Source organism: Centruroides sculpturatus, unplaced genomic scaffold (genome assembly GCF_000671375.1).
Source record: "Centruroides sculpturatus isolate CEXI.00-Female unplaced genomic scaffold, Cexi_2.0 scaffold423, whole genome shotgun sequence".
NCBI classification, from domain to species: Eukaryota; Metazoa; Arthropoda; class Arachnida; order Scorpiones; family Buthidae; genus Centruroides; species Centruroides sculpturatus.
In genome coordinates this window covers 205892-222203 of record NW_019384765.1, presented here as the reverse complement: position 1 = coordinate 222203, position 16312 = coordinate 205892, and the positions used below count along the sequence as shown (strand labels likewise).

The following is a 16312-nucleotide window of genomic DNA, read 5'->3' as shown; positions in this document are numbered from 1 at the left end:
TATTGTACCTGTCGTTCTCTCCTGTACAGGTGTGATACCACACACACTACACAAAAGCCTGGGAACATTACAATTGAGTAGAAATACATACATCACACTACAGAAGGCCACTATATTGAATACATGCCACATTGTTAGGAAATTCCTGAATACAGACACACACACACTGACACACTTATTTAATTTTAGTTTTGTTTTGGTTGCTATGCCTTGACTCTTGTCTGGCAGAGTATACAGCCACTGGTGTGAACCGAGTAAAACCCACTAAACCCAACATAATAATAATAATAATAAGATCAGCAAAAGCAGGATATACATCAATCTCAAGGCATACAGCAATCTTCAAATCAGCAGCAATCATCAGATATACATCATTCATTACTTAATCAGGATTTACCTAATACAATTTTTGAGACTAGTACACAAAGCTTATTTCGAAACTTGTTGAGAAGAGGAAAAGGGAAGAGAAGAGAACTATTTGAAAGTAAAGAGCAATTAATACAGTAAAGGGAAAAAATAAGTACTTTCTTTCCCGTGGGTTACGGGACGAGGTATTCTTTATTCTAATGTAATTTGTGAATATTTGTTTTACAATAAATAATAATAATAAAATAATACATTGAGCTAAAACAAAATACAGTCGACCCCCCTATANATACAATTTTTTGAGACTAGTACACAAAGCTCTTTTGGAAACTTGTTGAGAAGTGGAAAAGGGAGAAGAAGAGAACTAATTGAAAGTAAAGAGCAATTAATACAGTAAAGGGGGAAATAGGTACCTTCTTTCCCGTGGGTTACGGGACGAGGTATTCTTTATTCCAATGTAATTTGTGAATATTTGTTTTACAATAAATAATAATAATAACATCATTTATGATTTAAGTGACTAATAAAAATCAATACATGGATTTGTATGCTTTGTAGTTATTAAGTAGATGTAACTTTTTGAACATTTTTGTTTTTTCAGTAACTAATTTATTAAAAATTACATTTTAGCCACCACAAAGCTGTTAAAATAGCTATGACAATAGCATTTGTTTGGTGAAAATTCAAAGGTCGTGCTATGAAGCAATTTGCTAACCACTTAAAAGTATGGGAAGATATTCAGTATTCTCACATTTATGACATCAAGTTTTCTTTTCATTACTACTGTACTATGATTCTTGTCAAATGAATGAATAACTTCGAAAAAGTTTATAGTTTTTTTGTATCATAAGCTTAACTCCAACATAAGACACAAGTTTAATAACATTAATATGTATGACGATAAATGATGATTGACAACTTAATCAGATTAAACTTCTCTAACATATAAATAATATTTTTTGACTTCTTATAATCTGCTCTCCTCCTCTATTCCTATTTTAAGCCAGTCTTTATTCGATGCCTACAGTCAAAATTCATCATCTGAAAGAGTATTTTAACTGATTCTTTGTTTTCATTTTAAAATATTTTGTACATAATTAATTATTTTGAAATATTGAAAGCAAGATGTTGCATTTTTGTAAGGTTTGTTATGGATGACAGCATTTGTTATTCAAAGGTAAATATAATAGATGTTCTTTTTGAAGGGTCTGGAGATTGTAAAAATGTCCATTTAGTAGAGGTGTCCACTATTTGGCATTGTCCATTAATGGAGGTTTCACTGTCTTTTATTGTGAAATACATTTCAGAACAAGTCCTTGTCAGCAATTACAAATAATAAATTACAAAAGGAGGTGGACATCTGTAAGTGGTAATTTTTCATTACAAATTACAATATAAACCTTTTTTACATAAGAAATATAAGAAACCAAAGTTACATTCATTGTAGAAATTTATACATATAAAGATGGCTATAGATTCTTTATCACACATTTAAAAAACCATATGTATAACTATGAGTCCTTAAATACAGTTCTATACTGGACAGAAATTGTCAGATATTTAAATGAATTGATAATGTATAATAAATTTCTGACAATTTCTGTCCAGTGAGTTATATTTAAGCATTTGTGGCATCAAGGTGACTATAACATTGTACATGTTGATGCAAAACAAGATAATGTATATTTGGCCTACCTTGTTGAGTTGTTTGGCGTTGACCCTGACCACGTGTTTGTGTGGCTTTGTTCCATCTGTAAGGTTAGAGTAAGACAACAGTTTAGACAATAATTTAAGTTTTATTTTAACTGACCATGCGATATCTACAGAGTATGTGGAGATGTTGGACAGAGACGATGTTGCTGTAGATGATTACCTCATAAAAGGAAAGTGCAAAAAAGTGACTCTCCTTATCTCCATCCAAAAATATACAGGTCAGAGGTCACACTGTGGTGCCCTCTGCACTATACATTTATTGATATATGGCCTTAGAAACATAATATTGAACAATCATGCATATTTGTTCTATTCTCTTCTGTTACATTAAAGCATTCAATATTTGAGCATTAGCCTCATGAAGATTATTAAAGATAATCAAAAACAGTAGTTTTTTTATTTATTAAAGCTCATTTCCGTTGCATTATAAGATTGTATATGAATGTTTGTGTCAGAAGCAGATTATCAAATTATCTAGTTTGTTCTTTACTATTTTTTAAATAACTAGATTGCTTCTTCATGTCATTTTATTTTACAGTTATGCATATTTATATAATCTGTATAATAATATTTAATTTTAAAAATTTAAATTTAAAAGTCATTGTTTTAAATGTGTTTTTCTTTATTTTTCTAACACTTCACTCAATTATCTCATTAATATTTTATTGCTTGGTTGAAAATTAATAATGCACTGTACTGTACATAATATTAACAAAATCCATTGTTATAATACACTTTTAGTGTTTATTTTTAGTCTTATTTTCAGTATGAAAATAAGACTAAAAATAAACACTAAAAGTGTATTATACAATTTCAGTATGAAAATAAGACTAAAAATAAATACTAAAAGTGTATTATAACAATTTCATTAATTTAGTCTTATTTTCATACTGAAAATAAGACTAAATTAATGAAAAACAATTTCTTTATAGAGATAAAGAAATTGTTTTTCATTAATCAAAATATTTATAATATATTAGTGGTTATGGCATGCAACTCATTAGATAGTTTAATCACTTTAGAAGTCTAATAACAAGTTTTTGTTTATTAAATAAATTCTATTTTCTTAAATTCTATAATATATTGAATCCTAATAAACATAGACTGAATATCAATTATTGTATTGCAATAGAAAACCATATAAATATAATTACTTACACTTTTTCCAGATTTTTGAATAGCTTGATTTTCATTTGTGTCAAGGTACAAATCATCTAATGCCCACTGATCTTTTCCTTCACCTGAGTGCTGAGGTTGCCACCAGCGTAATCTAGTGCTTTTTGTTCTTGCAGTAAATGGAAGTGAAATATGCTCCATTCTAAGTAAAAATAAATTCAAACAAATTATTACAAAAGAATATTTAAAATAAATTTTTAAATATCCTTCATTTAAAAATACATTGTATTTATAAAAATATATTTTTAAATCCCTTCTTTAAAAAATATTTAGATATTTAGAATAAATTTTTAAATATTTAAATATTTTTAAAATAGTCATTTTTACATTGATATGAGTTATTCATTTTTATTTATACTTTGCTTATTACAAATAGGATGTAAAAAATTAAATCTGAATCCAAAGATTGGAAAAAGAGAATGGAAATAGTGTTAATAAATTGAAATTAAAATTTAGTTACTATCCCAGTCAAAATTGTTATTCATATTTTTGTATGGCTAGTTTGTGGGCTATCTATTAAGAAAGTCAATTTACAATTTGTGAATTATGCAATGGAACAAATTATTTGCTGTTTCTGCAATTTGCAATTCATTATGAACACTTAAACAGCTTTCTCTTTGTTAAAAAATCACTAAGTCTTTAAAAAAATTGAAAAATATGCATCTGTTAAGAATTTTCCTAAAACTATTTAAGATACTTATATATTTTCCGTACTTTTAATCTTCTCTTGCTCATATTCTATGCATCAATCCATGCTTTAATTAATGTTATTATACACTCTTTAATTAATATTTTATATTAAAAAAATGAACATAATTCCAAATTTCTTAAATAATGAAAGAAATTTTATAGAAATCTTATTTAGTGTACAAACATTAAGTACATGTATCAACTAAATAAAAATTAATAGTGAAATTTGGCTTGTGTCCGAGTGAATACACTATATAGTTGGTGTTTGAGTTATATTATAGAACTCAAATTAAGTAACAGTAAATTGCTTTCAGTCAATCAAGCCCATTTTTAATTCAGTAAAGCTATTATTTACTGAAACACATAGGGTTGAACTTGTATCTTAAAGCTAATAAGTTTCCAATAGTTCCATTTTTCCTGTTTCTCCCATTTCAGTTATTTTATAATTGTATATCTATAATAAATTGCATCTAATGGAAGTGAAACAGAAAAAACACAATAAAACATTACATGAAACATTTGATACAATATTTTCTAAACAATACACAAGTAACACCATGTTTTTAATTAATGTCACTTTGAAATTTTGGTATTTACACTTGTAGAAGTTACATAAAGATTTTATTTCAGTTCTAGAAATTTCTAAAATTTGTGAATTATATAATCCACCATAATTATCTGCACAAAAATACAATAATTAAAAGAAAACTTAAATAATACTATCTTTTATTAGAATTTTAGGATTATTTCTCATAAATTAAGCATAACTAAAAATATCTCAAAAAATATCAAGTCAAAAAATATCAAGTCAAAAAACATTAATTTGATTAATGATCCCCATCAGTTCTTGAAAAATTTCTTGAAGCAAAATATATAATTAAAATTTATATTTTTGTTGAAATAGTAATCAAATATTTCATTTTCTATGTCACTTTTTATTAATCACATAATTATTTATTGATAAAAAAAAACTGAGAGAGATTCATTATCTTCCAAATCAAATAAATTATGTCTATGTAAAACATTTCTTCTCTTCCAACAAATATTTAGTTGGAAGAGAAGTCAACAAATTAAACATTTTTAGTGATAAGTGTCTCCACGTAAGGAGCGGCTGATTATTACAGGGGAAGGCAATGGAATACCACCCCTTAATCTATTCCCAGGATATCACTATGGAGAGGAAACTTACATCAATGGTCCCTAGCCCCAGACAGCCCTTAGATGGGCAAGGGGTGCGAAGAATCTCCCGGCTCAACATAGTGAAATCAAAAATCTGTATCGCCACATGGAATGTGAGAAGCCTTTTTATGGCTGGTAAGTTTGACAATGTAATTAAAGAAACCCAAAGATTAAAAATAGATATTCTAGGCATTAGTGAATTACGTTGGCCTGGTTCTGGAGTATGCCAAAATGAGCACGGAACGCTTTACTATTCAGGAAACAATGACCAAGACCAATACCACCGAAATGGGGTGGGGATATTTGTTTCTGCAAAACATACGCAATGTGTTATCGGCCATTCACCAATATCGGATAGGCTGATGATACTTCAAATACATGGTCAACCTTTCAGGATTAATATAATACAAGTATACGCCCCAACATTTACCAATAATAATGAAGACGAGCTAGAAGACTTATACAACTCTATCGATAAGATACTTGGCAAACTAAAAAAGGATGATATCACCATGATTATTGGTGATTACAACGCTAAAGTTGGCATGGGAAGACGGGAAGATCTGATAGGAGACTTTGGGTTGGGTCTAAGCAATGAGAGAGGTGACAGACTTTTTGAATTCTGCCAGGAAAATGATATGATAATTACGAACACTTGGTTCAAATTACCAAAAAGAAGACTCTACACCTGGAAATCACCTGCTGATAAAAATCAAACACCAATTAGAAACCAGATAGACTACATACTCATTAATAAACGTCACAGAAACTGCGTAACACGGGTGACAACATTCCCTGGCGCAGATATTGGTTCTGACCATGTTCCACTGGTGGCAGACATCAAACTAAAATTAAAGGCAATTAAACCAAAGTGCAGAAGCCAACACTATGATATTACGAGAATAGAAATACCACAATTTAGAAAACAAGTAGAAGAAGAATTGAATAAGGAGCTGGGCAACTTGAAAGATAATAATCATTCTGACGTACAAACACTATGGGAAGATCTGAGGGACATCTTGATCAAAGTCTGTCACAAAAACCTAAAATCAACCTGTAAAGTCAAGAAGAAAAGATGGATGATGGAAGAGATACTGGACTTAATGGAAAAACGAAGACTAACAAAAAATGACGCAGAAACTTACAAACGTATCAATGACATTATAAAGGTAGAGATAAAAAAGGCCAAGGAGGAATGGATAAAGAGAAACTGCAACGAAATTGAAAACCTCGAAAAAGAACATATGTTCCAGATGCATAAGAAAATCAAAGAAATGACGGGTTCATTCAAGTGTCATCGCTCTAATATACTAATGGATGCTAATAACAGTCCTATTATTGATGAAAATGAACTGAAAAACACGTGGAAACATTACGTTGAAAAACTTTTTGATGAGGAAAGACCAACACCCATAAATAAAGACCCAGTAGAAGGTCCTGAAATACTCGACGAAGAAGTAAAGCATGCCATTCATATCGCAAAGAATAAGAAAACTCCCGGACCTGACGAAATCCCGACTGAAATTGTGAAATTGATCGAAGATGATAATATTAAACTAATTACTAGATTATTCAATCGGATCTACAATACTGGCACAATACCAAAAGACTGGTTAAAATCAACCTTTGTAACAATCCCTAAAACAAGTCATCCTAAAAGTTGTAGCGACTACAGACTCATTAGTCTCATGTGCCATGTTCTGAAGATATTTCTACATATTATACACGCCAGGATATATAAAAAATGTGAAATTGATCTCGACGAAACTCAATTTGGATTCAGAAATGCTTTTGGAACAAGAGAAGCGTTGTTTAGTATCAATGTCCTTCTCCAGAGATGTCGTGAACAACAAAAAAACATATTTGCTTGTTTCATCGACTATAAAAAGGCTTTCGATAGTGTGAAACACTCCAAATTAATAGAGATCCTACACCAAGTTCAATTAGATGGCAAGGACATCAGAATAATTCAAAATTTATACTGGGGTCAAACAGCAGAAGTCAAGTTAGGAACAATGAAAACAGCAGAAATTGAAATACAGAGAGGAGTCCGGCAGGGCTGCATTCTTTCGCCCCTATTGTTTAATCTGTACTCAGACAAAATCTTCAAAAATGCCTTATAAAACTCAAATTATGGGATTAAAATCAACGGTGTAATTCTTAACGTCATTAGATATGATGATGATATACTAATCATATGCGACAGCCTAGAAGGCTTACAGGTACTACTAAACAAAATTAACTCAACAGGAATTGATGCCGGTCTCAAAATAAATGCAAACAAAACTAAATTTATGATTTTTAGTCAGACCCCACACAGAGAGGCACAACTTGTTCTTGACCAAAAAAAATTAAACGGGTCAAACAGTTTAAATACTTGGGAAGCATAATTACAGAAAATATAGATTCAGGGAAAGAAATTAAATGCAGGATAGCAGCAGCTAGAACATCTTTCCAAAAAATGAAAACCCTGCTCTGCAACAACAATTTAAATTTGAAATTGCGGCAACGCATGGCCGAATGTTATATTTGGTCAGTTCTCCTCTATGGTGTGGAAAGCTGGACATTAAAAAGGAATACAGAAAGAAGACTGGAGGCATTTGAGATGTGGATTCACAGAAGGATGCTGAGAGTCCCATGGACGGATCGAGTGACCAACAACAAAATTCTAAGCAGAGCAAGAACAAACAGAAAATTGCTGTCAACAATCAAATGCAGAAAGATTGCATACTTGGGACATATCACTAGAGAAGAAAAATATAAAATTCCACAACTAATCCTCAATGGAAAGATTGAGGGAAAGTGTAAACGAGGCCGAAGACATTTATCATGGATGAACAATATTAAAAAATGGACAGGCATACAAAACATTGGGGAGGTAATGAGAACGGCCGAAGATAGGAACTCCCTCTCCTTGGTGATCGCCAACGTCCGAGGGACAGGGCATGGCACGTGAAGAAGAAGAAGAAAACATTTTTTTACTTGTTTTTTCTGAAACTACAAAATAAATTTGCAAGCATTTGTATTTCACATGTATGCTAATATTGTTTTTTTTTTCTCATTCTCTAAAAGTAAATCAAAACAAAATTTCATTGTCTTATTTCTAAACACTGATGTCTTTCAGAGTAAATGTATTCCAGAATTGTATTTCAAAGATAAATTTCTTTTATTTTAAATTAGTTAACATATATTGTTTCAATTAAAAATGGCAGACAGTATTATACACTTTATAAAATATCTATAGAAAAATACCAGAATGTCTTCACATATCCATCTTGTCCAATCACCAAGTCTGTGAAGCAAGACTGTTTGGTTCCTGGTGGACGAGTGGGAAAAGGCCCTTTTAATCAAAGTATTAAATGCTGCAGCCTTGTAGGTGAATGGGTCGGATGAACCTACCGGTATGTATATAGAGGTGGCATAAGGTTTACGATATACCGACGTGACGATGGCGGATCCTTCTACTTTAATGTTTATACCCACTATGCGTACGAAGACCAATACTGACCAGGATGAACGTACACGCCTTCCAGTCACCTTTAACCCATATGTTAAAGTGATATACGCTGAGATTGCCGGAAAACAACAATTACAAATAGCCTATAGAAGATGCCCAACAATCTACGACATCCTCAGAAATGGAAAAGGCAGTCTAGTTCGTAGCAGGCTTCCTGGCGTGTACTCTATCCCGCTGAAAGATAACAGATGTAACGAGAGCCTTGTCTATATCGGCTCAACCAAGCGATCTTTAAACACCAGAGTACAAGAGCAGGTCTGCTTGACCTTCGGCATGGGCGGTACACCACGGCCCTAACCACCTTTGCATCCGATCCTGATATAGAACCGGAGTTCGACAAAGCTGACATCATCGACACTACGCCCCACCTGGAACATCTAAAATGGCGGGAAGCTATATCCATCTGTAAGGCTAACCACCTGACCACATGTATAAATCGGAAGGATGAGATTAATCTTTCTATAGCGTGGCAGGCCCTCATAAACAACGATCTATAAATAGCAACATCAGCGCACGAATGCACATGACCATCTTAATGATCATTCGTTATGCGAGTTTCATATTTTTTGTTTAAACATCTGCGTTCTATTTTTAGATTCGGTTTTTTATTTAAATATCTACGTTCCATTTTTTGAAGTGTTCCATCGGAATTTTTTCTCTACCTGAAGAAGAGCTATCTGGAAAGCTCGAAAACGTTTGTGAAAGGAAGATTTTTTCAGTAAGTATTTAGTATTTCATCCCTGGTGTCAGAGTGAAGTTTAATTTAGTTAACATATAGTTTATGCCATCTATTTTTTTCTGAGATATTGAACAGAATTCAATCATTTGATTTTTAAATATTTATAAGGAAAAATCTGTATTGAATTAAATAAAATTAAAAAGTCTTAAAAGGCATGATAATACAAATCAAATGAAAAATATGTCAAACTTTACATTTAATATACTTTTGTGTGTAGTCCCCAAAAATCCCAGAACTTTGCTCATACAAATACATTGCACTAACCTTATATAGCTTTGCATGCACATGCAAATACCTTGCATTGCTACATGCATATACCTTACATGCATGTAGTAATGAGCACTAACTTTGTTCATTACTATATGCAGGGCCAGTTCTGGTAGGTATGCAGTATGTGCATGGTAGGATGGCTGATAGTGCATCTTAAAAAATAAAATTCAATATAATTTTTATTATTTTAATATGGTGGTCAGTGAATAAAATAGATTAATGTTTGCATGACAACTGATAATATAGCTGTGCAAATTATGGATATGAATAACATTAAAGCATACCATTAGGGGTTTTGCATCAGAAAACTTAAAAGTGCAGGCAACAGATGAGGAGAAGATTCATCTGTTGACCGTAAGAATAATTTATCAGTTGGAATTCCATCACCACTAAGATTGTCTCTTGTTTTAAATCTTGTAAAAAGCATAAAAACTCAAAGTTTGCAAACTCCAAGCTATTTACTTATATTTACATTTTAAACATAATTTAATGTCTTATGATCAAGTTTAAGGTTACATTTACGTAATTCATGGTGAATGGCTGCATTAAATAACATAGGTACAAGATTTTATGTTTATGCATAATTTTCATTGTAAATTGGCCTTTATTCCCATACAATTAATCTTCAAGTGATACTTACATCATTGTTTTAATTGTTCAGACATAAAAATTCAGACATAAAAAACTGCCACACTTAAACTGGAACTATATACTAAACCAACAACTTGGCACCTAAATGCGAATTCCAGCATATAATGAACAAATAAAATTTAATGTTCAAATGTTTTTGGCCATCTTTCAGAGGTCCTGATCAGGAATGAATGCACAAAACAAAAAACAGTTCTATCTTTTGAAAATTTCTAACTTTTGAACTTAGCTGTGTTCCAATTTTTAAACATTTAAACAATGTTCAATACAAAAATCATTATGTTTATATCATATAAATTAATTATTTTTAAAATAAATTCATTATTATTATATTATGTGGCATTGTAAAAGTTAGTCTGATGTTTTAACATATAAACGATGTTCGATAAGGAAATTGCTTCCTTTACATTGCATAAAGATAAATAAATCGTGGATGTATTATTTACAACGCCACAACAATAATTTTTTGTGTGTAATTATTTATTTATCTTTATGCAATGTAAAGGAAACAATTTCCTTATCAAACATTGTTTATATGTTAAAACATCACACTAACTTTTACAATGCCACATAATATAATAATAATGAATTTATTTATAGCTTTATTTAAAAAATAATTAATTTATATGATGTAAACATAATAATTTTTGTATTGAACATTGTTTAAATGTTTAAAAACTGGAACACAGCTAAGTTCAAAAGTTAGAAATTTTCAAAAGATAGAACTGTTTTTTTTTTTGTGTTTCCTGCATTCATTCCTAATGTGGGCCTCTGAAAGAGAGCTGAAAATGTTTGAACATTAAATTTTATTTGTTCATTATATGCTGTAATCGCATTTAGGTGTCAAGTTGTTGGTTTAAAAGAAATTCAAATAAAGAAAGAGATATGCACAAATGCTATTATTAATAATTTAAATATTCCTATTTAAACTAATTTTTATATAAATACATGTATATATTGTACTTATATACTAAATAAGAAAAATTTTTTTAAATTAATTTCATTTTAATTTGCAAATTCTATTTTATGGCAGTGCTAAAATATAACTTTGAACAAAAGTGCCTGTTATCTACAGGGTGGATTGATTTGAATAAAATTAAAATAAATATATATCAAATATTTTTATGGATGTTTTTACTCCTGTCAACTATAGGAAACTGTCATAAAATATACCAATAGGGTCTCATGAGTTGGGTTAGATTATGAATTACGCTATTTAACTAATTACTTGTGATTAGTATTGATAGGGGCAGCTAAATATCTATAGCATGCAGGAGTCTAATAGTCCAAAACCAGCCGTGACTACATGCTAATTCTGTTTCTACATGAATCTTTTTTACACAATTTTAATTTAATGTGGTCTAGAAAAGAAATTCAATTCTCTTTTTACATAATTTGTTTCAATAAATTTGCCTTTTAAAACATCTCCATTTTTTTATTTTCAGTTTTGGCTCTTTCTACTCTGGGGTCATTAAAAGAATCTTTTTCCACATTCATTGTAGATTCAGCCAGGCCCACAGTGAGGACAGTAAGTGTACAGTGGTAAGTGACAGAACCAAACATATCTTGAGACAGACCACCCATTAAAAATTCCTGGAGAGCTGTTCACCTAGATTAGATTCAAGGACCCTCAGAGGTAAGTTGATGCCTTAACCACCTCAGCCATCCATTTAATTTTAATTCTAAAAAATATTCATACTTCCTATTCTAGAAAATTACTCTTTTAAAAAAAAATTCATAGAATTTGCATTTAAGGCTGTTATACATGTTCAAGTAAATTTTAAAATTTGATTGGTTTCTTCTTCTTAGCTATGAGTATCTTATTACTTTGATAAATCTTGTTTCTTGTCCTTTTCAAATTTAATGTTTATTAAGCTTATACAGCTTGATAAACATTAAATGATTTTTTAATTAAAAATGTCAATCATTCAAATCATCAAATTTTTATTAAATTATAATTTATAGTAATTGATTACTTTCTATTCTCATCCTATGTTCAACTTATTGATGAATTGCTAATTGACATTTAAAGATTGAAAATGAAAAAGATTAATAAAATTATATATAAAATTTCATTGTTCTTTCATTATTAATTTTATTACAAATATGCATTGTGTATTAAATAATAAAAAATAAATCCAAATTCCTCTAAAATATAACAAAAATCTGCTTTGTTGGCATTCACTCTAAATATCAATTAGGGAAACTGATATATAATATGTATGGTTCAATCAACGAAGCAGATTTTTGTTATATTTTTTATCTAGTTATATATAAATTTATTAAATACTTTTACAGCAATAATTATTCTTTTACAGAAATTTAACAATGTGTTAATTTAAAATTTGTATGATTTATTTACAATTATAAAGCAACTTCTATGTCATATTGACTGTTTTTCATTTCCAATCTTCCCTTAAAGTTACTCTCATTTTCACACTCCTATTTACAATTATAATTTATAATATAAAAATAAATTAAAATGTTTACCTTGGTTGACGATAATTTTTTGAATATAGTTCTCTTAATAAAGACCAAGATATACCAGCATCATTTGAATATTGAAAGAGAACACTTTCATTTCTTTCTGAAGCATTATTACATGTTAAAGGATCACCTCCTCCAATTCTTATAAAGAACTGAACAAAATCAATAGACTCAGTATCCAGATCAGATGTTATTAATTGACGAATACCATCCTAAAATATATTTATTAATTTACAATATTTAAAAATTCATTCCTTAATCATAAAAATATATTTTTATATTATTTAATTTTTCATGTACTTTTAAAATAAATTTGATGTAATTTTCATTTATGTAAAATTATATCAAATCCAAATTACTAGATTTTGAAAACTGAGTTAGACTCCAACCAATGCCGAATTTTATTGGGCTAGATACGACTAATTACTAAATAAATTATGCAACCAATTTGGCACTAGAGGTGGCACCTAATACCTCCCTCTAGTGTCAAATTGGTTGCATAATTTATTTAATAATTAGCCATATCTAACCCAATAGAATTCGGCATTGGTTGGAGTCTAGCTTTATAGTATATTGGGTCTAGTGATGTTATTTATAAACTGAGTTACATTATATATTTTAATAGTTTCAACATATCAATACAAAGAGACATAAATTCACACATACCAAGCTTATTATCATTTCTTCACACAAATTAAAAAACAAGACATTTCATAATAATATATTTTAATTTCTAAACAGATTATGACAAAAATAAGGTTAAAACACCACCTCCTGAAGACTTCCCTCATCAATCTGCCTTGTGTCAACTTTAGTAAAGAGTCTGATTGATAGACAGGGTTGTAAAGTATTATACCATCCTCCATTTTCTCCAGACATAAGTCTATGTAATTTTGATTTGTTCTCTAAAATGAAGGAATTTCTCTGTGGAATTAATTTCAATACCATCCAGAACATTACATAGACAGTAGACTGCTCCAAGTTGCTATCAACAGGAATCAGGTTGCTAACAGCATTGATGAACTTCCATATCAGAGAGAATGGGAGAATGATAATGCAGGTGACTACATCAAGGGACTATAAACTGTGCGCAGTTGTACTTCTATCTTGTCATGTGTAATCAGTGATCATTTATATATTTTCTCATAAATCCTCATATTTATGAGAAAAAATAATGTTCCTTTCAGCTTCAAATAGAACAATTAATTTTCATGTTTTTGAAAATTTAAATTTAATGTATTTATTATTTAATACATGTTTCTGTTACTGCTTATTATAAAAGCAAAATCCTGTTAATCTTCTTAACCCTTATCCAGATAAGGTGAGCCTATCAAACTCTTTTCAAGTTTCTTTTGAAGTCTTTTCAAGGATGCCAGATATTAATTTTCATATTTCTTTTTTTTTTCATTTAAGATTACTACTTGCTGCTTTATGTATTTGTCAATTTATGTTTACAAAACTTTATTCTAGAATTATAATGCATTTTGTGTACACTGATTTAAAATAATATAAATAGAAAAAAAAATATATCTTCAAACATATAATGTAAAGTTCAACATTGTGCAAACTCTGATTGTTGTTGTTTGAAGATGCTACATTTTGCTGTTAGTGAATTACTAAATTTCAAGTTACTTAAGCAAAATTACATAAGTATCTGTTTGAAACATATTTTGTTTGAGATAATATCTATCTCAATTGTTAAAATGTCTTTGCATCATGTTATGTCTGATTAAGAAGTGCAGGAAATTATACATAACCTCAGTGATGATGAACTGACTGTACTCGACAATGTTGAAGAGGAAAATTATGAGGATTCTGATCATGAATCAGAGATATCAGATGTTCAAGATGATATAATTGCTTTTGAATCTGATGATGATTAAGATCATGATTTGGGTACAATGGTAGGCAAGGACAGAATCACATTGTCTTCTATTCTACCTCTAGAAAAAATAACTCAGTTGCATTATATTGTAACAGGTGCAGATGGAAGAAAAACTTTGTGTGAAACAAAGTTGTTCTTCCATTTAGGAAAAAAACATACTAAACAGTTTTCACTTATTTACAATTTCTGACATCCTTTTACAAATTGTTTGCTTTAAAAACCAGGAAGCTATACAAGTATACAGTAACCATTATCTGAGATACCAATAGAAAGCATCTGACATAATAGAAATTCAAGCAGTTTTTGCCCTTCTTACTGAAGGACATTTGAAACTCAATAACACAAGTTACAAAGTTTTGTAGAGTCCTGCTTAATTAATATCCTCCTATTTTCAGTGCTATAATGGTACTCTGTTCATTCAAGAATCTTTTGTGATGCATTAGATCTGATGATGAAAGTACAAGATCAGAACACTATAAGAAAGACAAGTTAGATCCAATAGTTGTTTTAGTGAAGAAAACTACAAAAGAAAAAAACAATGTTTCATGTACAGTACACTAAGAACAAGTCTCAAATGCAAAAAAACATTGTGATGTATGCAACAATAATGTATGCAGTGAACATTCAGTAAAGACCTTATTTGCTGTATATGTAAAAATAAGTCCAAATAAAATTTATTTTGACTTATTAATAAAAACATAATGAATAATTAAGGATTAATAAAAAAACATGTTTTGTACTAATAATGTGACTAAACATAACAATAATATTAAATTGTGTATCAAACCAAAGAATTAATGCTGAGTCCATTGGACTCACCTTATTCCTTTGTGTTACATAAATAACTCATTCAGATAAGGGTTAATTGAGAAAATTTTCAACTCTCTTCAGGTCAACTTCACCAATAATGGTTGTAAACTAGAATAGTTGATATTTGAACTCAAAGAGAAAAAGCTTTTTAAAGAACATATTCATTCTCTTTCATTATCACAAGTACAAATTCACAAGTTAAATTATGACATAATTTACAAAATTTGATAACCAATCTAACTAAAACTAAAGTAAAATAATTTCATAATAAATATATATATTACTTGATAAAAGTAAACTGTTCCTCCAGATGTGATGATGCCACATCCCTCTTCAGCACTGACAACAGCTCCACCATTAATCTCAAATCCTTCTTGATCAACTTCTTGAGAGCTTTCAAAATTTTTTTTAATGACAGTTTTTAATTTGTCTTTTGGTAGACAACTCTTTCCATAAAATCCCTGATCACATCTTAAAAAACAAAAATTAAAACTGTACATTCTTTTTTCATTTACAAACTAAAAAAAGTAAGTTTCATATTATTTTACAATAAGATACAATATTTAAATTAAAACATAATAGTAGTGAAAGAATAAGAATATAATAAATTTTTATTCTTTCACTCTCCAGTTAAAAAATAAGTTAATTATAATTTCTAATCTAACCTGCAGAACTGTCAAAATTTAATCAAAGTAAAACATGCAACCATATTTAAATTCAGTGAAAATAAAGAATAATTTTTTCTAACTTATCTATTTAAAATTATTTCAAGATGTTTAATTTAGTTTTAGAAATAAAAAAAATATAAAAAATTGGTTAGTCCATTAAGAAA

General features: G+C 29.5%; 1 protein-coding gene across 1 annotated transcript in view; it reads right to left on the bottom strand.

Moving 5' to 3' along the window:
• Positions 1 to 16312, bottom strand: part of LOC111628903 (reelin-like) — a 283387-nt gene that overhangs the window by 155485 nt on the left and 111590 nt on the right. Inside the window, exons 27-29 of the mRNA XM_023372760.1 lie at positions 15765 to 15951; positions 12789 to 12997; positions 3238 to 3397 (exon numbers count right to left, since the gene is read on the bottom strand). Coding sequence (XP_023228528.1) covers positions 3238 to 3397; positions 12789 to 12997; positions 15765 to 15951 — 556 coding nt within the window. The remainder of the gene's footprint in view (positions 1 to 3237; positions 3398 to 12788; positions 12998 to 15764; positions 15952 to 16312) is intronic.